Here is a 23,162-nt window from a genome sequence, read left to right as displayed (position 1 = left end):
CATTTTCTGTACATTTTCATGTGAACCATAAGAGTACCCCACCTTTTTTAGACACTGACCTTCACAGGATTCTCCACTTGGTGAAAACATCCCATTGTCATGGTAGCCATCTCTGCATTCGCAGTGGTACCAGCCGGGCAGGTTAATGCAGTTAGCACGGCTGTCGCACTGAACAAAGCCATCCGAGCACTCATCAATGTCTGTTTATTAACAACAACAAAACAGAGGAAAATTCACACAGAGAAAATTGCTGTATTCATTCAAGGAAAGAATGATATCCCTGGTGTTTCTAGGTTTCACAGAATTATTTTCATTACTGACACTTGAATTTGCAGAATTAATGGCAATGAAGTTTTGAATTGTTTCCATAAAAATACTTGGCTAATGATTTTGGGCCTAACAGCAGCAGAGGTAGTGCTTATCCCAATTTACTGCCTACATAGTAACAACTCATTTTGTCACAAAACATGACAGGTAATCTGACATCAGTTTAAACCGCCCCTAATATGAAGAAAATAATTAGGTCCCAGTTCATATAATAAGATCTTAACCCTTTGAGTAGTGCAGGCTGCCTGATAAAAGATATTTCTTTTTCTACGGGTATATAAAAACATTAAATATTTACTCCGGTCCTTGCTTATGCTTTTGGTGACACCAATTTTAGGTTAGAAGGCCTTCCCTATCCTGTGGAGTTCCTGTTGATTTATTGATTTATTGATTATCCTGTTGGTCCTTATTGACCAGCACCTCTGAATCTCAACATAACCGACTGCAGGCTCCTCTCTAATCATCAAAGAAAAGAACTAGGTTTCCAAGCAAATGGTTAAATCATGAGGATGAAACACAGCACATTCTCCTTCTCCTGGAAATTCCTTTGGGAAGTGTGTCTCTTAAACCAGCAACTTCCACTGACTAAACTTTACAATAGCAATTTATCATAGAATGGATTTTTTTTTAAATGCACTCACTAGATTCAAAATCCACCAAAGAATGTTCTAAAGACCTGTACTCATGGACTTAGCAGAGATGCAGAGAAGTTTGTGACATGTTCACTTCCAGTGCCTTCAGGTACACACTAAGCTGTACTAAAGAATAGGTCCCAGAGTATGAATGCTGTTAACAGGAATACTGGAGTATGGAGTCAAACAGGAGTAAAACTGAGCTGTTCCCCCATCAGATCACTGCCTTATCACTGCGTTTTATAGCAGAAGTAGCATACCTATCTGAGCATCAAGCTGACTGAGAGGTGCCTACAGAACCAACACTAAGGGAGGCAAAACATGTGCAAATTGCCTTGAGAAACAAAAAGCTCTAATCACCCTCCACCATGAGTTTGAACAATGAATAAACTCTCAGTGTACTGGCCACTCAGGCCAAAGCAAGGATTAAACCTTTCTTCAAAGGTTGAATCTTTAAAACGAAAAGCTGAAGTAATAAATTAAGACTCAAACTCTTGAAGTACATCAGCAGTTGACCTAGCATCCTCTAGGACACAGATATGAAGGAGAGTTGTGATGTGACCACTGAGATACATGTGAAATACCTCAAAATTCTGCCCACAGTTACCTCCCATTTTTATGTCATTTGCTATTTTCATAGGAGGAAGTGTAAACTGGCTAAGAAAATAAACTGTCAGCTACAATAAAGTAAGGAATCAGAATAATAATGTGTGGCTAGATAGACATACTCTTACCAAAAATTTTGTGAAACCTATTCAAAGACAAACTTTTTAAAACCCTGAGACTTCCTCATCCATTGAGAACACTTTGTTCCACATTTCAAGGTGATAAAAATATTAGTGTGTGGGGAACACCTGCATCAACTACAAGGTAAAGCGCAGTCACCCACATTTGGTTTTGAGTTGTGTTTTTCTTATACATGACGGGGGTATCTGGGATGCACTCTGGGTATTTTATTTTCATGCTAAATAATTGTTTTAAAAATGTCTTTGAAATAACTGTACAACTGTATAATGAGCATATTGGTTTTTAAAAGCTTTACAGATCTTTGACAAAACCTCATTAGAAATTTTTGCTATGATGAATCAATCTGATTTTCTATCAACAGTAGCTCTGAACAGGCATCCCTGATGCACATTATCAGTATTTATGATGATAAAAACAACCAATACTCCTGCTGCAATATTGCAGCAAGTGTACATTTTGCTGCTTTGTGCACCACAAATCAAGCCGTAAGTCTCTACTGGTTTAAAAAAAATTTCAACTCCACTATGAATTCCAAGATAATCATCTGAGTATTTGTGCTGCAGGACTGAGAAATGCCAAACCTTTACAATCTTCCACTGCTCAGTGTGTTTCTTTCTAAATCAGTATAAACTCTGGCCTTTTTCTTGTGAGCAGCCAGGAGCCAGTGGGACCTCAGAGGTGTTTGAGAGATCAGAGGAAGATCAATGAAAATTATGTTACAGTACTGAGAAAAGGTTGGCTTGCAGTCTGTGTCTTATCTACTGCTACTCACTCAGAAAGCCACAGATAACTCATGAAAAAGGAAAAGAAAAGAAGAAAGGACTGCAACCTGGAAGTTCCCTTACCACAGGGGAATATGCTGCCTGGCTGCCAGCTGGCCAGGCAGAGCAGAAGTGACCCTGCTGAACACTTGGGATCACCTGGCCAGTGCAACAGAACTTGTGGTTGGCTAAAGCTGCAAACCCCAGAGAACCAATAGTGCATGCCCACTCAGAGGCTGAAGGAGAAGAGCTGCTGTCAAGATTTGATGTTAATCCTCATACTGGCTACTAAAAAACGTCGCATTAAGATGCTGGATGGCATATACTTCTTTGGGAAAGTGGAATGCATTTATCGGTGATGAGCTGGAGAAACAAGTGTCATTCAGGTCGAAGTAACAGATATGAATTAAAGAAAGAGGAGTCTGTGCTCCTCTTTTCTGAAAATTTTATTTGTGAATCTATAAGCCTTACAAGTGTAAGAGCAATATCACTAGCACAAGTGGAATGCATTCAGATGAACTCCTTGATTATTCAGGAAAAACAAGCCATGAACGTCACATCAGTATTGGTAAAGCGACAACAAAAGCAACTTCTCTGTATTTATTTGCAAACTAGCTGATGAATCTGTAACACAAGAAACATTACTTGGAATGAAATGCTTTATCTGATGTCAATAAACAAAGATATACATTCTTCTGGTTTTGTTGTGACTGCATGCAAAATTGGAGTGGAGTTACATAAGAGAGCCTCATCGTAAGCATGTATGGAAGCACACTCTTGAAGAATGTCTTACTCCTCACAGACTGCATGCATTGGAACCATTGCTGCATCCATGCTGAATAAGCCATTACTCCTTTCAGGATTTTGCAGCAAAGAAAGGAAATCCAAAACACTTCTCACCACTAATTTTTAGGCAAATGACATCTTAAGCACCTGCCAGTCGGTCTCAGAATATAGATGTTTTTTATGCATAGAATTTTGTTTTCATTCTCACAGCTAATGCTGATTATTAATTCACATAGAAACGTGCTCTGTAATGGGACAAAGTGTGACTGTTGCAACTCTGTTAAACAGGAAACCACAGCAGAAATGTGTCTTACAAAGCAAAAGTACTGATTTAATGGAAAAATTTCTTGACATTTGGATAAAAAGATTTCTGTTTTCAAATAGGCATAGCATGGTTCAGGAAGTGCTGCAAAAGTATCTACAACTGAAATTATCTTATTAGTATGGGAAAGGCAGACAGAAATAATTTTCCCCTGTCCTATAGTGAAACCTTCTTGGATGAGTCATCTTGCAGCTGCTCAGTCAGAGGTGTAAGCTGACAAGAGAAGAAAAACTGATTGAAGTTTTGCTTGGCCAGTGGCTATGGTCTATCAGTGGGCTATATGGAATATTAACAGTGATAATGAAGTCCTGTTTGATGCTGTACTAGAAAAGCATGGAAAATGAAATATTACCCTATAAAAGAAAGTTAGCAAAAGGCTTTATATTTTCACTTATGCCAGTCAGCCTTCTTATTTCCATATTTTGTTACCCATTTTTCAACTCAAAATTTTAAACTTTTTTTGCTGAAGCCTCATTCTAATAAAGTAGACACAAAATCAGAGGCATTTTAAAAGTAAGATATGCCTAGCTCCCCTTGACATGACATTTGCTCTCCCAGATACCTTCCTTGTACCTTGGGATCACTCATTTCCTTAACTGTGCCAACAGTTTCAACTATTATACCCTTTTCTTTTGGGAACACTGAGAAAACTCTGCTCCCTGAAGAGTAAAGTAAGATCATTAGCAAATTATCCACTGGTACAAAAAGAAGAAAAGGAGAACTAGCTGTCTGATTCATATTATTAGAGAATTTCTGTATAATAGGACTTTTTGAAGACTGAAAGTGGTATAAAATTGCCAATTAGAAAGATAGCAGTTCTCTTGCATCCAGCAACAGGACCAAGCTCTAATGTAGTCAAGCTGCACTCAACAGAGCCATGGTGTGGGGGAGGGGTGTTGCTACCATTGTATTTTACTCACTTCAAGACTTAAATGTTAATCATCAAATCCTCCTCTTAGAAAAGCCTGCATTCACAAACTTAGAGGGACACAGAGCAAAACACAGTCCATAAATATTTTCTGTCATAAACTGCTTTATCCAAGTCAATACAAACCAAAGTCCTTGCTTGTCAAAAAGTCAACACCACAGATTGGAAGCTGTGTATATTTAGAACTTAGCTGTCTCCACACTGGAAGGTTTTCTGCAACAGAATAATATCTAGCACCTAGCTAAGATTGCCAATTAATAGAGATTCCCAATTGCAATAATCTGTCCCAGTGCTAACTGGGTTTTGTCACTGGGTATGGCTACAGAGATTAATGAGCAGCCAACATCTTCCAAAATGTTCAGTCATTCCTGACTCAGCCTAAATTTGAGATCCCATTTCAATGGCAACAGCCTTTCCAGCCTCATGCTAACCTCCCAAGCCATCCACATCCCAGCCCCATATACAGTATAAATAAAGTGCAAACAAACAACTGAAAGAAAAAATAATTTCAGCCACAGATCACTGAATAAGTGCTTTAGGAGACTTGGAAGCTGCTTAAACAGACAAATCTTCAATATTTGGGTTTTTTTCATGGGTACATTTGGAACAGTCAGACTCCAATATGCCTTTGCATATGTCAATACAATTTCAAGGATATTATGTCTGACTTGTATGTAAAAAGGTCATGTTTCAACTATTCAGATTTATGCTCAGATAACAGAATATACAGCAGTATTAAGATGATGTCTGGGTTATCTAATTTTAGTAAATACATATGAAAGAAGGAAAAGGCCTTATTCAATAGGACTAAATAAAAGTTCACTGTACTACATGAAGTATTTGCTATCAAGGACTCAATTTTCTGGACTAGCCTTGAAAAGGGTTCATCTCTGCTGCAAATTCTAAAGTCCCATGTCTTGCATTTAAGAACCAAAAAGTGTTTGTTTTGGATTTCATGTGACAACAGATTACTTCAATATACTGGAGCAGTATACTGGAGTAGTTCAATATACTGGAGCTATCTTTGTTAAAACAAAACAGTAAGGATTTTGGGATTTCTATTCCACTACATTCTCATATACCAATATACCATATGCATATAAATATCATAAAGAGGAATAAACCCCCCAAGAATATAGTGGCTAAGAATGCTGACATGATCCAGGAAGATATCAGTTATACCAGAAAACTTAAGTTGTTTGGAATTACTTTTAAATCTATTTTGTAAAGTTTGATCAGCTCCTTTTTTTTTTTTTGTAACACTGCACCTGACTTCAAAAAGAACTTTCTCCCTCTGTCAATCACAGTCCTAGAGCCTGCTTTTTGTTTACAGTCTCACTCTGATTTGTCATGTTTGAGGAACTCTTTAAAGATATGATATCATATCTTGATTACTAGAACATTCTTTTCACTGTATGGGTTCTCACATCAAAGTTGTCATTAAACCATAGAATATTCTTGATTTTAATTACAATTTCATCCCAACATTTTATTCAGTTACAAGTTTAAATCATAAACAGCAAGATTACAGATGGCCCATGGGACACAGCAGGGAGAAGAGTCACCCACAATTCTACCCTACCATAACACAGCTCCATGAGCAGAAGAACTTTCTCTACACAGCACTAGAAACACCAGTTATCTCAGATACAGCCTTCAGAGAAAAGTAAAGACTGTGGCACTTCCTCTCCCTGCTCCCCTGGATAATGAATAAAGCCTATCTTGGGGGAAAAAAAAAATATTTGGAATGTCTTTGGAATTGCTGCTTCCATCTCAACACCTCCCAGATCTAGCAGAACTTCTGGTTAAGTCATCTTAAAATTGCTTTGACAGGTGGAGCCAGTGCTGCAGATGATATGTTCTTCACTAAAAATTTCCAACTGTCATGTTGCATGAAAAAATAGCTACTATTATAACAGGTCTTTTTTTTTTCATTTTAATCCCAGCAAGACCATGATTGCAGTTTATAAAGTACCCTGTCCATGGAAAACTAATTTAGTTACATTAATGAAAAGGAAGCGAAATGTGATTGAGAATGTAATACAGAATTATAGTTCATTAATTCTTCAAGTATGCAATTTTCCAGACTCCTGATCCCCCATTGATTTCTGCACACCCCCATAGGTCCTGCTAAATGCCAGGAAAAAAGAAATTCAATCGTGTTGGTATTTCATGTGTGGCAGTGGCAGTGCTCCAAAATTAGACTGAAATGTTATCAAAGGGAATTTTCCACTGACTGCTTCACCATGTGGCCCTGCTAACAATTCTTTGTTGTGAAAAATTGATCAATCACAGATCACACCAATAATTGAAACTATGCCTCCCATTGCACACTCAATGTCATCAAAGGAACTGTATTTGTAGCAAATAAAAATTGAAATTCAGAGCACCTAATTGGCCATGAACTAGGTGCTTTCATGAATACTGTAAAATAAAAATAATTTATTTTTCAGCTCTATTGTGTGACACTGATTATGCCAATCCTCATTAGAAAGACTAATTAAGAGGAATTGGGCCTCTATTTGTAGTTGTTGACAAATAGGTGGTTTTGCTTTCACTGAGTTCATCATTCTCAGTACAGCATCTCATGTTAACTCTAACACATGCTTCTGTTTGCTCATTAGCCCTATCTTGAAAAAGAAAAGTACTTCTTTTCTCCAAGATAGCAAAATTACTTTTATACCTTGACATACCTGTTTCAGATACCTACTAGTATCTGAAAGTCACATCACTCCATCTGCACAAGAGAAACAGGACTAACAAACACACTAGTGGCCAGCTGCTAAAGATGGGGAAGGGTAGCTGAGTTCTAAGCAAAAGGGAACTAATTTGAAAAGAGAACTAGTTTTGCCAAATGTTACCTCTTTTCCAGTGGGTGTGAAGGAAGCCTTCACTTGCACAGTGTACTGACAAAAGGTCTTGGGTTTCCTCAAGTGAGGAGTCAAGACAGTCATAACCATGAGTTAGGATGTCTACACATGAAAGGCTGATGCAACCAGCATATTCTCAGCCTTGTAAAAGGTTGTTTCAGATCAGCTCTGTTAAGAATTGCAGTAAATTCCCAAGCATTTAGTTCAGAGGTAAATTATGGAAAACAAACAAAAGAGCCCTCAAAGCAACTCAAACACAGCTTGGGGAACTAGGAATTGTTTTTGACACCCTGATTTTGAGCTTGGTCTCCTGCCACAGTCCTCTACTCTTTGGTCAGGTTATTGCACATAGTATATGTGTGCTAAAGTTTAAGAAATTCTTACATACATGTTCTTATCAGTGGTTTCTTACCAGGACTCTTAGTCCACAGACAACTAATTTGCATTGCTACTCCTGAACTGTCAAATCACATAGAGATTGTATAAAACTGCTGAAGCACAAAAAAAGGAAAAAAACCACACACATCATTCTTTCATGCTATAGCTGACAACAACTCATCAAGAAAACAATAAATACTCTCAATATAAATATGAAAAAGCTGTAGAAACAGCTTAAAACTAAATCACTATTCCTTTGCTTGGGCTATAAACATATCATTGGCATGATACGTACAGAGACTGCAGACATCCTCATGTTGACAGCAAAAGGAAGAGCTCCATAGGGATACAGGACAATGACTGGCAGTGTTATAGATTTTAATTCCACTAATAGTTGAATGACTCATAATTTATGAGAGAGCTTACAGTGAGTGATGAAGGTCATCCCCATCTCCCTTATATAACAGAAGAAAATTCTATTATAATGCTGCCCAGCTGAACTATTCACATTCTATTTATAGCCCACTGTATTTTAAGAATGTAGTTGAAACTTTAGTTTTCATGTTTAATAAAGGACTTTTTTCCCCATAGCAAATAATAGCTAAGTAGTGGATGCATTTAGATTTTTTTAGAAATAACATGAAAATCCTGTCTCCTTAGAGCTCTTTTGTAGTATTCTCTCTTCCCTGGTTTCTTTCTCCCCATTTTTTTTTTCTTAAGGTGCTACATATATGATTGGAGTTTTGCAACAAGCTAAAGGAAGATATGAAGAGAAAAAGGTAAGTATCCGTACATGACTCTTCAGCAAAGAAAAAATCTTCTGTGATTTAAAACTGTTGACACTGAGGAAGGAAAGAAATCATATGCACACAAGAAGATGTGTCAGGCAAGGAATATGGAGAAAAAGACACAGAAGGATGAAGCAGCAAGGCATCTTTAGTTATAAAACTGAAAGGATGAGGTAAGCAGGGTTCATGCCTAAATCTAGAATGCACATTAAATTCAATATAGGCATTTTTTGTTTAAATTCTGTCAAAGATTTTCTTTGTGAATAGTTATAAATAAAAATGAAAGCAAAGTAAAGCAAGTAAACATTCTAAGCTTCTAAAGTAGTCTCACTGCCATTTTTGAGCTTGTTTTTCCTATCTGAGAAAAATTCAGGTGAGAACAGGGAGCCTGATCTTCCTTTCAAACATTTCAAGCTGGCAAAAGTATCTGATCTGCAGAACCCTGGCTTACCTCTTTGCTTGCTGCAGATCTCATTGTTTACTCTCAAAGGCAAGTTTTAAACCTTTTTTTCTTTTTCTCTATATAATGAGATAGCCAGTTTTGAAAATGCCCTCCGTGAAGGTCAAAGGGGTTTTTTTTAGGTTTTACAAATTCACTGTACTTCCCACTGACAAACAATATGCTATAAACCCCACCATGTTTTCTCTCAGCTATTGACATATTTAACAGAGGGGCAAGGGGAGAAGAAATGAGATTACCTGCTACTGTCCTCTTATGGAAATTTTGTCACCTATTCAATTTTCCCTGTGTGGCTTGATCCCAAATCTGTAAAATGAGGAGAAAGTGGGGTACCATCTACCCCTTGCCCTTTCTCTCCCTCCTGCTTTATTTGGTAGTACAGATAGAGCACAGAAGTCACAAGGACACTCACTGATAGTAATTGTCCATATTGGGGCTGATGTTATTTAATGCCTTCATTAATGCCATGGATGAAGGGATCGAGTGCACCCTCAGCACGTTTGCAGTGACACTGAGCTGAGTGGTGCAGTTGACACACCTGGAGCACAGGATGCCATCCAGAGGGACCTGGACAGGCCTGAGCAGTGGGTCCATGGGAATCTCATGGGGTTTGACGAGACCAAGGGCAGGGTGCTGCACCTGGGTTGGGGCAAACCCTGGTATGAGCACAGGCTGCGGATGGACAGATGGAGAGCAGCCCTGCTGAGAAGGGCTGGGGGTGCTGAGGGAGGAGAGGCTGCACATGACCCAGAGAGCCAAAGCTGGGCATGGTCCAGTAAGCTAAACACATCCTGGGCTGCATCAAAAGAGACAGGATTAGACAGTTGAGGGAGGTGATTCTGCCCCTCCTCTGCCCCTCCTCTGCCCCTCTACTCCACTCTGGAGAGACCTCACCCACAGTGCTACAGCCAGCTATGGGGTCCCCACCACAGGGAGCTCATGGACCTGCTGGGGTGAGTCCAGAGGAGATCCAACAAGATCATTAGAGGGATGAAGCACTTCTCCTATGAGGAAAGGCTGAGAGAATTTGAATTGTTCAGCCAGGAAAAGAGAAGACTTCAGGGTAACCTAATTGTGGCCTTCCAGCACCTGAAGGGAGCTTAAGGGAAAGATTGGATGAGACTATTTACAAAGAGCATGTAGTGACAGAACAAAGGGGAATGGCTTGAAAACCGAGAGTAGGTCTAAATCAGATGTTAGGAAGAAGTTATTTACTATGAGGGTGGTGCAGCTGGAAGAGGTTGCCCAGAGACGCTGTGGATGCCCATTCCTGAAGGTGTTCAAGGCTGGGTTGGACAGAGCTCTGAGCAACCTGGAACAGGGAAAAGGGTCCCTGCCAACAGCAAAGGGGCTGGAACTAGATGCTCCTAAAGGTCCCTTCTAATCTCAATCATTCTATGTTTTTGTGATACTATGATTGAAGTCTTGCATTATTTTTTTCAGACAGATCTCACAATGTAGACCACAAATGTTTTTGTAGAAATATAATAGCCCCCATACAGTTCTGCTGCTCTCTAAGGATGTTTGATTTTTACAGATACTTGAAATACTAGTCTGATATAGCACCAGCACCCAGTCATTAACTTCATATTGTTATACATTCTCAAGGAAAATATTTGGAAAAAGGGAAGAGCAGGAAGTTGTTTTGTACACAAACACGAGTTTCAGAATCTCACAAACAGCTTATCTACACCATTTATGCCAAGTTTGCAACCCATCCATTGGCTGCACGTGTCTATCTTTCTGTAGCCTTAATTAACACTTGGAACATTGTTAACATAGAGTATTCCTTGCAGGAATGGCACATTCTCCAGGGGTTAGCTGAACACAGTTTCTGAGATTGCCAATCATGTTTTCTTTTTCTGTTTTAAACTTCCTCTTAATAGTAAATACAAAGACTTGGCTTTTATGGGAGCATAGTTAGCTGAAGTTTGCTGAAATTGTTAATTATAATAACAATTGAAATGTCAATAATTTATTATTTGCTAGATTCTTATCAGTATTGAGGAATATACAGTATTCTCTTTTGAGCAACACTCCTTTCTGAATCTAAACTTGAACTGTAAACATCACAGACTCAGGTTTCTATGCTTATTTCTGAATAAAAACCTACAAATTTTTCAATCTTTTCCATGAGGAAAAAAATCTTATGGAGAAGAGTTTCAGCAGAAACTCTGTGCTGTAGTTTCTGGTACTCTCTGTAAATGATCTTCCAAATTATTTTGAGCTGGAGAATAAACTTTAACCACTTTATGCCCTTCACACAAATGAATGGAGAATCTTCAGGCAAGACAAAGGGAACACAGATGCTATGTTGAGTTTGCATGGTCAGGTTTTCTAAGGCAGAGAGGCTACAGCAGTGGCTGCTGTGAGAAGTTGTCTGAAGCTTTCCCCATGTCCAAGAGAGCCAACACCAGCCCCCTCCAAGTCGGACCTGCCACTGGCCAAGCCCAAGCTGGGATAGTGTATTTAAGAAGGAGAAAAAGGTACAACACAGTTAGCTACTGTAGAGTTTATCAACAGAAGAGAAGCTGGAAAGATGATGGTTCCTAACCTCATGATTTATGTAAGGCTTATCAAGAGGACTACAAGAACAAAAATACAGGAACCAAAAGCACTCTCTGCTCCAGAGCAGCCAAATGAGATTTTTCAGAAACGTTCTAGGAATATCAGATTTGACAGTACAAATTAGGCCTGTCTGCCTGGAACAGTCACGCTCTGTGAGTGGGGTTATTTCTCCCTATTTATCTCCAGTCAGAAGCAGATACAGATATTGTGCCCTATGCAGTACATCAGGAAACTACATTAACCAGAAGCATGTAAGCAGTGCAGAAGTCCAAATTCCTAGGATTACTGTTCTGAGAAACTATTTCTCTGAAACTGAGGCAAGTAAAAAAAATATTAAAAAAAAATAAATTTCCAAGTTCTGAAAGGACTTGGTGACACCACCAAGATATTGGATTTGATAGTTCATGGGAACCCAGTTCAGTATTTGAGTGAGTCATTGCTCTTATGCACATACAGTGCCTAAGTAGCTACTACATACAGTCGCTCAGAAGGTAAAATTTAATTTGTTTTCACCCTGGGCAACATGAAAAGTATAGTAAAGTGACTGTGCAAATTACTGTGTTGATTTTAGCCTACTCCTTACGAGTTCGTGTTTGCATTTCAAAAGTCACCTTATATTTTGAAAGCATTAAAAATTTTTATAGCCACAAGGAAAGCAGCAATGTTATCCCTCAGATGACTGGTATATTTATATGGCTTTGTAAGGATATACCTCATACAGCCATATCCTGCTAACCTCTCCTCAAGTCACCAAAAAAATTCTACCTGAGGATGCTTATTTCAAATTGCATAACTGTAGTTCAGTGATACGACTGCAGAACACAAATTATACATTCAAAATTCATTATTAAGGTTCCTGGAAATTTATCATAGCGACATATGAGTGTAAGTAAGAACTAGCCACTATGCTTAAAGAAGACACAGAAGCTGGTGTTATAGGATTCTTCCCATAAGTTTGCTCATGATTGTACTATCTGCTTTTCCTATGGACAACACTAAACACACTAGCTATGTGCATTGCCCCAGTAAACCAAGGCTAGCTCAAACACTGTTCTAGCTTCTGAAATGAGTAGCTGACATGCAACATAGCCATCTTTGAGAATGGCAAGACTGTAATGCAGACCACTCGTTACTCACCCTGTGCAAGCTGAGGAATGACTTTATGTAGCAGAGATGCAATTTATAAAGCATGTTTCAACATCCTCAGCAAAATCATTACATTATTTTTAGCAGCTGGCCCTGTCTCTTTCTGCTGAAATGGAAACCACAGAAGATATTATTAAATGAAGCGTAATTCAAAAGTGTTTCCATTTCAGAGATTCAGCTCCCAAGGATAAAAAGCACACCCTGTTAAAATTTAAGTTAAGCCTGTTTAAATAGGACATTGAGATCTCTGTATTTTCATCTACATTCAAGCTATGGCTGGAAAGCTGAAACCTCTGAACCCAACATGCCACATATCCAAATTTCAACAGGGCAGGAAGCTAGGAGACTTGCCAAGGAAATGGAGAGCACTTGGAAGTACTCAAAGAAGAAAAATGGCAATGATTCCCCAAGGCTATGGCAACAAAGTCCAGCAATGAGCTGGACATGTAGTAAACTGGATCTCAACTACTTGCAAGGCACAATTGAGTTTCTTTGGGCTCTGTTCAGGGCGATTTTTAAAGGTTTTTTTGGTTGTTTTTTTTTTTTTTTTTTGCATGCACCAAAGGAAAAGCTTGTATTAGCTCACAAACTTTGAAAATTACTGTCATTGAAATGCAAGACTTTCAGTGACTCCAAAGGCCTGACTTTCAGAACATAATGAATTCCTATGGAACACTGGCCTCTACTAAAATGTTTTATGCTGCAAATCATGCTTAAGAACTATTTGTTTGCAGAAGTTTTTTCCAGACTCTATAGAGTAGCTCAACTTCCTCTTATTTCCACGAATTCAAGTCAGATCTTAATGCAAATAAAATATTCCCTGACAAAAGTATCCTCTAACTTCTAAGTTTCAAACTTAGGAGCCCAAAACCGGGAACCTGAATACTCAAGACACCAAATTCCAAACAAGTCCAGTGGACTGTGAAAACAAATAAAACCGGGGAGGTGTCCCTTCTTACTCTTGCTTTGGACAGTCCATGCCTGTGTTCCCTTTATGTTTATTCCACTTCTCTTGCTCTCTTCTTCTGTTTGTTCCTTCACTAAACCCCCCAGCAATCCTTTAAGGATTTCAGAGAATGAAAATATTAGCCCTAATGTGCTTTCTGCTCAAAGAGTCTCTTGTTATACTCATCTACCCCAGGACACAACTGGCTTCCCCTGCTAGACTATGAAGGGCACACATCTTACTCCAGCTTTATGCAGGACCTTGCACACTTACACCACAAATTTCAGCCTCTTGGTATTATTGTTATAAATCCCAATCTGCTATCAGTAACTTAAAACAGAGCAAATGGCAGATTCCTGAGTTGCTCAGAAAGTTTTGACTGTGATACTCTCACAGCTTACAGATAGTGCAGCCAAGAATTCTTAAGAATTCTGCCAAAAGTCATTTTGGTTCTTAAAGCCTTGGTTCAAACTCTATAGGCTTCAAATACCATTTGTGTCACAGCTTTACCTTCAGAGCCTACCTGGCCACAAGATGATGGTGGTTGTTTGAACTGAACACAAGGGATCAAGAGCTTAAATGGAAGCCATTCTCTTGTCATGCTAAAAGTAATAAAACACTTCATTTTTGCAAACTCATCCAAATTAACAAGCTCTCTGGTTACTTTGACAAAGTCTTCTTTTCCAATACAAATAAAACATTTTCCCTAATAACTGGGAAATCATAATTAGAAGATTTTCACAAGCTTTCTTTGAAACAGAAGTAAAAACAGCCTTTAATACCCTGAGGTCTATTAGGGTCAGTGCACATGAAAAAACTTATGTGGATTTGCTGAGAAGAGTAATAGTTATGCATATTAATTATTTAGCTTATATAGATTATTTAGCTTATATAGAAAGTAGCACAAAACTGACAAGGTCTGATCTACAAAAATTATTTATCAAAACCACTTGTCTGGGTCATATTTCAGCATGCTGAACCACAAATGTTGCAAGAATCTGTTTTAGCAACATCCCTTAAGGGGGAAGTTTTCCATACATGGAAAAGAAAAAGGAGAAAAAATGCAGAGATCCAAATAATATCTTTTACTTGTCTTTGGCTATTTCTGATAAGAGCTCAGATGAGAGAGGGTCATCTCACCCTCATCTCACACTCACCACTTTTTTTCCATAAATTCAGTTACACCTTTAATTAAGCCAAATGCTAGTAATAATGTATGGCTGAATTAATGTAGAATCTCTAAGCTAAAATTTTTCTCAATTGTTGCTTTCAAAGGTAACAGCTTTGTCTGACAGTTTATTTTCAGCAGCTTGAACGTGGATTGTTTAGTAACAGGTGGACATGATTCCTGCAATAACCAAGGAAAATTCATTAGCAGGAAATTCAAATAGCAGAAAATCATCCAAAAACTTGCAGCCACCTGTTAACAAAATCTACATCAAAACACTACTAGTAGCACACTCTGCTTTTTTTATCTCATGCATAATTAAAAGCTGTCCACAAGAATACTCAAAGCACAAAACAAGTGTGGAAACTCAAAAAAGAAGCTGACAAGCAGCAAAAATGCAGTAATCTTGTATGCATACACTAGCAGATAAGCATATATAGTAGGAGAACAGGTTCACTCTTAAAGCTCTGTCACCAGATTAATGGAGAGTTGCAGTAACATCAAGCAAATCTAACAAAGTAATCCTGTTCTGAGTTCTAAATCTAACAAACTTCAAATACCATTTAAGACAGAGCTTAAAAATGCCAATTGAAGAATTCAAAATTTTGCAATCAAAGAAGACAGTATTAAATCAGGTATTTTGAAAAAGTTTACCAGGCACAAATACATTTGGATTTACTTGGTAGTCTCATCTCTACACTGCAGAAAGCTGCTCTACTTGATAAACTGCTGGTGTGCCTTATAAAACTTTAAATTTTTTTAATATATAAACCCCACTTCCCTAAGCCAATGAATGTATCTCCAACATTAATAATGTCTCAATCTGTATCCTTTGGGAGGAGACACAGAAATTCTCCCACTCATTTTTGTGACTTGATGACTTTTAGCCTAGATTTTATGGCTTAATACCATTTTTTTAAAAAGGTGGTATAGGCTGATATATCTGCATATAATTCTTCCATCTGCTGCCTCATTCCACTGGTCCATTTCCACATAACACAGGTCATGATTATTCTAAAAGGCTCCCAACAGATCATTCAAAGGTGTTGTAACAGCTCTGTGTGCTCTGTTAACTGCAAGACAGTCCACAGTGAATACAGCATACTGAAATAGCCAACCAGCAGTAACAGCTGGTTCTCCTTCTTGTGTTTCCAACAGAAATGAGACTCCTGCTGATGCCCCAGAAGCACCATTTTGGAAGCAAAAAATGGTATGAAACTCTTCTTACTTACATAGGACTTCACTTCTCTTTACAAATCCTGCAGAATTTAGGCTGCACAGGCAGGACCTAAGCATGGACAGCATCATCCCTCTCAGGCTTTGGGAGAAATATAGATACTGATTGAGTATGCAAAGATGGGTTTTGGAAAGGAAATTCTAAACAGTGAGATGCTCAATGCCTCCTTTTTTGGTCTTTTTAGGTAAGATTTGCCTTCAGGTGTCCCAGGTCACCAAGACCAGTGGAAAATTCTGTCTGAAGCAAGAAAAATCTACCCATGGTGGAGAAGGATCAATATCTAAATAAACTGGAAAAAAAAAACCAGGTCAATCAAACCTGACTGGATGCACCCAGGAATGCTGAGGAAGCTGGATCATGTCACACTTGAGGCCAACCTGAATTGTCTTTGAAAGGTCAGGGTGACTGAAAGAAGCTGCTCAGAAATGGAAGAAAGAAAATACCCTTCCTATCTTTGAACAAGGCAAGGATCCAGGGAACTATAGATTAGTCAGCCTTACCTCCACCCCGGGAAGATTATGGTATCCTCTAAACAGGATTAAGGACAAGAAAGTAATTTGGAACAGTCAACACTGATTTATGAAGAGGAATAAAGATGACTAGGTTTGGTGAAAGGGAGAAGAGCAATACATGCTGGTTACCTTAGTAAAATTTTTGATACTCACATAACATCCTGAGACAAGCTAAAAAGTGCAGGCTAAATAAATAGACAGAGAGATAGACAGAAAACCTGCAGAGTTCCCAGTGTCAGAGAGCTCTGATCAGCTGTACAACATCCATTTGGAGACTAGTCACTTATCAAACATACACCAAGGTAAACACCAGGCGCTGGGCCAGGACTGTTTAACATCTGCTCAATAAGGCAGAGAGCACCCTCAGCACATTTTCAGATTACTGGAAATTTGGAGGAGAAGTTGCTACACCAGATTTAGCGATAGTGACATTCAGAGGGACCTCCACAGGCTGGAGAAACTGGCCACTGGGAATTTCTTCAACTTCAGAGGGAAATGCAAAGTCCTACAACAATTAAGAAACAACCTCAGGCACCAGAAGGGCAGTGGAAAAGCTACTTGACAGAAACCAACCTGGAGGTTGGTGCACATGAGCTGAATATGAGGCAGCATTGTGCACTTGTAGCAAAGGTGGCCAACAGCCTGCAGAGTTGCATTAGGATGAGTACTGCCAGCAGGTCACGGGACACGATCGTGCCCCCCTATTTCATGCTGCTAGATCCTCTCTGCAGTGCTGGATCTTGCACTGTTTTCCCTAGTACAGGAGAGACATGGAGCAAACCCAGTGCAGTGCAGTGAAGATGATTTATGGATTAGAGCACCTGTCATACCAGGAGAGGCTAATAGAGCTGAGATGTTCAGCCTGGAAATCAAAAGGCTGAAGGGAAACTTGTAACCATGTAAAAATATCTAACAGGGTTGGAAGAAGCTAGAAACTCTCAGTCATGTCCAGAAAAGGGACTAGGAACATGGCAAATTTTATGTGAACATAATTAAAATAATTTTTTTGTACTCTGAGGGTGATTGAACACTGGAATTGGTTGCCCAGAGAATTTGTGGAGTCTCCAACCCTAAAAACACTCCAAATCGAACAGGGCACAGTCCTGTATGCCAGCTGTAGAAGCCAGTTGTATTTGACCCTGCTCTGAGCAGGGGGGTGAGACAAGATGATCTCCAGAAGTCCCTTCCAACTTCATCCTTTCTTTTCTATGATTTTGAGAAATGATTTAAACAGAACTCTTAAACCACCTTTTACAGAAGGAAACAATAAGAACTGATGATTGCATTTTCTAGGTTATTGTTGGGGTGTGGATTCAATCTCCCGATAATTAATTCATAGGTTCAGCAGCTGCCGACAATGTCTACATAACTGAATATTTTAAGTTTAAAATCCCAGGATTCTTCAATAAGCAGTTTTAAAATATGTGTAGCATAAACAGAAATAAGTGATGTGCAATTTTAAAACAAATTTGGCACCTTTACATGAATCCTCCCCCTTCTCTGTATGCGACAGCAATGGAAGACATCTGCCTAGAGAAGATTGCATCACCTTTGCAGACACAGAGACTGTTCAAAGGGAGGCTTCCAGCATAAATTATTTGTAGTACGAACATCTTGAAACATTTCAAGCCTAACGAGGAGTACCTTCAGCAAAACTCAGCTACATTCACGATGAGTGAATGTGTACTGTTTGAAGCTCCAGTTTTCTTTTAAGGCTATATACAGCACCCTCTTTCTTACAGTGCAGTCTCAAAAAAAATCAGCTTTTACTCTTTACCCACCAGATACTTCATCCATTTGCCACTCTCACCGTATTTCAGACTGCATGTTCCAAAGCCATGCACAAGTAGATGATGATCCTACTCTGCATATTAGTCTCCACATGAGGTCACCAGACCTATGCTCCTGTTGCCAACCTCTAGCATTATTTATTTCTACAGCAGGAAAAAAATACCATGTTCAACAGAAATTAAACAGGAGAGAGGGTCTTCTCCTCAGAAAACTAAGCTATGAAATTGGTTTGGGGCTGGCAATTGGCTCCACATCATAGCAACATTATCACTAGCTATGTGATATCCGGTCACCACCATACTAACTTGATATTAAACACTGAGATCAGGTATTCAGAAAGGCACAATATGTGCTCCAAGCCTCTGCCTGCCTCCCTATATGTTTCCTGAAGGGCAGGGAGGATGGAAGTTAGGCCAGCAGTTCAGATTCTTTTGAAAGACATTTGGGGCTGAATGCAGTTAATCTAACTTAAGTCAGCTTAAGGTACTTGAATTTACTGGACTGGGGACTGAGTGTCCCTGGTTTGTCCTATAAAGAAGGGAGTATAGGCAGGACTTCCAGGGTCAATTCTAAAAAGCCAGTAAGATCTCTCTTTGATAGTGGCTATTAATATTGACTATAGAAGGAAACTAAGGAGAATATGCTTCCAGTCTACACACTTCAGATAGGAGTACAAAGCTGCAGGAGATGATTATGCACTTTGAAACTATACATGTTATATTTAGTTGAAACCAGGAGAGCAGTTCAAGGAGCATATAAGACAGCCATCACTAAAACAAATTAACTGCTTTAATACTTCAGCAATATCTTAGCATACAATTTATTCCAAGCAGTGTTACAATGAAGAGACCTTGGTACCCTGTACTATGGTATGTACAGTCTGTAAAATAGTGAGCAATATTTGAAAACTTGTTCTTTTAACATTGTTTTAGAAATACATGAGCAATTAGGATGCTGCTTTTCACACAGCAGCCCTTGTTTGTTCTGTGGGGATATCTGATCAAATACAGAAGAATGAAAACAACCACATTTCTCACCTCTCAAATAGACCAGATAATACAGAATTCAGACTGGTCTGTGTTTTTCATTAAACAAGATATGTTTACAAGTCAAATGAAAGCAATACTTGCTCAAATGACCTCCTTTCTACTGTTTGGAAGATTTATTGAAGGCAATATAGAACAGCAACAATAGTCAATCATAGGTGGCAGACTGCCCTTTTATTAGGCATACTGAAGCCAATTAATCTAAGAAAGCTTTCTCCCTTTACCTCCTGGAGGCAAGTATGCTTAGAATGCACTTAAAAATTCTGCAGCAATAAAGGTGCTGAAGCTATTAATTTGAACTTTGAAAAATTATTTACAGGCACTTGAGATGCTATGAATTAACATTCTCCATACTCTACTGGGCAATATAATTTGATTAGATCTAAGACTTAAAAAATAAAGTTCTAAAACAAAGCCTTGTGATACTGCCATCCTCAGGGGTAGCAGGAGAAGATAAAGGAATGCTTGTGAAAGGAGGTAAAAGTAGTAGGAACACTGAAACCTGCCTTAACACTGAGTAAAATAAGCTGGGTTAATCACAAGTCTTCAAATAAGGTTGCAAATGAAGGTGGGTTACTGAACTGGGAACACATATACAGCACAAAAGTAATCAGTTACTTAAATTTATTTCCAGATGTCAGATTATCTGTTATTTATATGAGACACCAAAGGCCATTTGAGGTGAAAAGCAAGTCCGTAATAATCTTATTAATTATGAAACATCAAAACCCAAGATGTCTTAATTCATGTCCTAATTTTTGCAGTCCATGTGCTTCTAATTAGAATTGCTGTAATATATTCTCTTGGGAAGCATATAAGAAAAGTGAGTAACGTTTTAGTGGCAGCTTCCTCTTTTAGGGCAGAACCTTAAATTCTCCTTTATTCTTGGATTACTTGAAACATCCTCCTTGGATTATCTTCATTGTAAATTAAGTTATAATCTTACCAGTTTCACAGCTGGGCCCAGTGAAGCCTTGTGGGCAGGCACACACATTGGAAGCAATGCAGGCTCCTCCGTTCCTGCACCCGTCTTTGCAAAATGCTGCAAGATGCAAAAGCACAGTGTAAGGGTAAGAGAATCCCACTCAGCAGCCCTGCAGGTGGGCACAGTCTGCCAGCAGGCTGGCACAGAACGCCGCCCGTGCGGCACAGAGTGCAGACACTGCCTCCTCCCAAGGATAGAGGTCACAAAGAGATGGTTTATGGCCCCCCTGCCTCACTGGCCAGATGGGCTGACAAGCTACAGAAGGAGATTAGAGTAAATCATCTGAAGACAACAGCTCCCATATGTGCTCCTTCACATGCACTGGGAAGCAGTGAAAGACAACATCTTCCCTTGGAACAGACTCTCCTAGGGCAGTGCTGGTCTGTTCTGCTGCCCAAATAAAGGCCTGAACATAACAGGCACAACTGAATATTAAAGTGTCTGGCTACCTCAGTCCTTTATTAAGTAATTTAATAGAAACAATAAAAATACTAATTTTGTCTCAAGGGATTCTGAAGAACTTTGAAACTTTTAGCATTTACAGCTTAAAGTCAATCCTTGGGTTTGTTCTTTGGCATGCTGTGCTTACATATTTTTGGTGTAGCATTCTCCAGGAGTGTGTGCTTTTAAGAGCCACTTCTGTAGACCCAGAAATGCAACCAACTCTGCTTGAAAACACAGTAGCTGTTAGTTGTTCTGATAGCATCTGCAAAATGCTCTGGCCAGAAGAAACTGTAGGTGAAACTAGGCATCTGGAAGTTATAGCCAACACAAAGAGCTGCTTCGGGGCACTGGTCTAGCCCTGCCAGAGGTAACCAGCCAGAGGTGCCAGGCTTTGGTTTGCAGCTGCTCTGTGTAACTGCAGCACTGATGAGCTCTTATGGCTCAGGGAAAACTGTTATAGATTTGAGCTACCCAGCTCTCAGTTTTGAGACACCAGCCCTGTGGTGAGGGAGCATTTCCACTGAGACACGTAAGCTTCCCGATCCAGGGGTGCATCGTGCACAGGACTGCAGCTGGCAGCACAGTGCATGGAAAGCTGCCAAAGACATGGGGGCAAGAGGCATATCCAGGTCTCTCTGATGGACACTGGCATCCCAGCCAGGGCTGCGGAGAAGTACATGTTTCAGATTTCAATACACAGTCTTAGAGCCTTCTCTTGCATACTGTCTTCTCAATATTGAGGAGGGAGGGCAGGTATATACTTTTCTTTCACAGTGGGGCCAGGTGCCCTCTGAATTGTCAGATCTACAGTCAGAGCCCTTACTCAGAAGAGCTGAACACAGTGCTACAGGGTTATGCACCTTCTCTTTGATCCAAAGAACCTTTTAGTAGCTGACTCCCCTCCAGCAGAAGAATTTGGGACTACTACCAAGCACAGGGAAGGAATGAGCTGTGTTCTTCTGAAAGAAGTTGCTTTGGGTTTAAACCTCATCAGGGTAAGACTTTCTTCTTATTCCCCAGAGAGCCCAGCACAAAAGGACATATTTGCTGACACATGTCCCTCTACCCATGTGTTTGACTGGAAGTGAACCAGGGTGCGATGTTTTACAAAGAGCTTGTCTTTGGTAATATAGAAAAATTGTACTGTTAATCAGGTGATGGAATAACTAGTGCTAAGATCTTAATCAGACTTAGCAATTAAAGAAATTCTGGGTTGCTTAGATTTGGCAATAGACAGCAGCAGAAGGCATCTATGTGACATTACCAATGTTAGCTCTGGACTTTTAGATTCTAAGAGATCAAGAGCACCAAGGCCCAACCTCAGGAACACTGGCTGTGATATTGCTTCATCTGTCCCACTTCTCACATCTGAGCTTATTCCCCTACAGCTACAATACTTTTATTTTCAAGCACTCTCTATATCCTGTGGTCAGAGCTTGAGAAATTCCAAGGATTTGGGCCCAGCTACCAAGTATAATTTCTTCTGATGTGAAATGCAACAGGAATAAAAGCAGTCTTGTACCTCTGGAAAAGCATCTTTTTAAGACTAGAAATTTAAGTTCTAATATTTAGCAGTGAATCAGAATGTTAGAATACACATTAGAAAACACTGCCTCACTTGTAGTGGAAGTTTTGTATGCCCATGTCTACTGCTTTTCTCACTTAGGATAACAAGACATACCAAACAATTTTTAGTTCATCCAAGTAAAACAGCAAGTCACTGACCACGGACAATGTAAATCTGACGATGTTTTCACAGACTAAGTTTTTTGGTAACTGCAGGCCTCCTTGAATGCTGTACCATATATAGAAACTGCTGACACAAAAAAATGAAACATAACTACTTCAAATTTTAGAGCCTACTACCTCTGTATGCATCATCTTCAAATTACTGCAGACTGCCAATGCAAAGTCAGTGTATATAAGCCTGTGAAGATCATATAGGTGAAGGACCCAAGTGCCTAGCTTGGCATTTTGTCTCTCTTGTTCAAGGCAAACGACCAGAACTGCATCAACAATGACAGAGCATCTCATTCAGGTTTCCAGCAGCTTACCTTTGCAGATGGTGCCATTTCCCGTGTACCCCGGCTTGCAGACGCAGTTGTGCCCACCCACGGTGTTAAAGCAGAGTGCATTCTCATCACAGTTGTGCTGGTTTGTTACACATTCGTCATGCTCTGAAAAGGGAAGCAAGAATGGTCCTGAATTTTTAAAAACCACAACAAAATAGGAGATTTGTATAGGTTTCCAGATTAAAAAAGAGAAACACAGTAGTATTTACTGGCAATGTATCCTATGTGAACATGTAACCATGGGACAG

General features: G+C 39.3%; 1 protein-coding gene across 2 annotated transcripts in view; it reads right to left on the bottom strand.

The window, feature by feature from the left end:
* The window catches only part of NELL2 (neural EGFL like 2), a 134,607-nt gene that overhangs the window by 15,951 nt on the left and 95,494 nt on the right, over positions 1-23,162 (bottom strand). For both annotated transcript variants that reach the window (XM_077178886.1, XM_054631332.2), the window contains exons 14-16: positions 22,897-23,019; positions 20,360-20,455; positions 60-200 (exon numbers count right to left, since the gene is read on the bottom strand). In XM_077178886.1, the coding sequence (XP_077035001.1) occupies positions 60-200; positions 20,360-20,455; positions 22,897-23,019 (360 nt within the window). The remainder of the gene's footprint in view (positions 1-59; positions 201-20,359; positions 20,456-22,896; positions 23,020-23,162) is intronic.

This window comes from Agelaius phoeniceus, chromosome 5 (genome assembly GCF_051311805.1).
Source record: "Agelaius phoeniceus isolate bAgePho1 chromosome 5, bAgePho1.hap1, whole genome shotgun sequence".
NCBI lineage: Eukaryota > Metazoa > Chordata > Aves > Passeriformes > Icteridae > Agelaius > Agelaius phoeniceus.
This window is presented reverse-complemented; position numbering and strand designations above follow the sequence as displayed.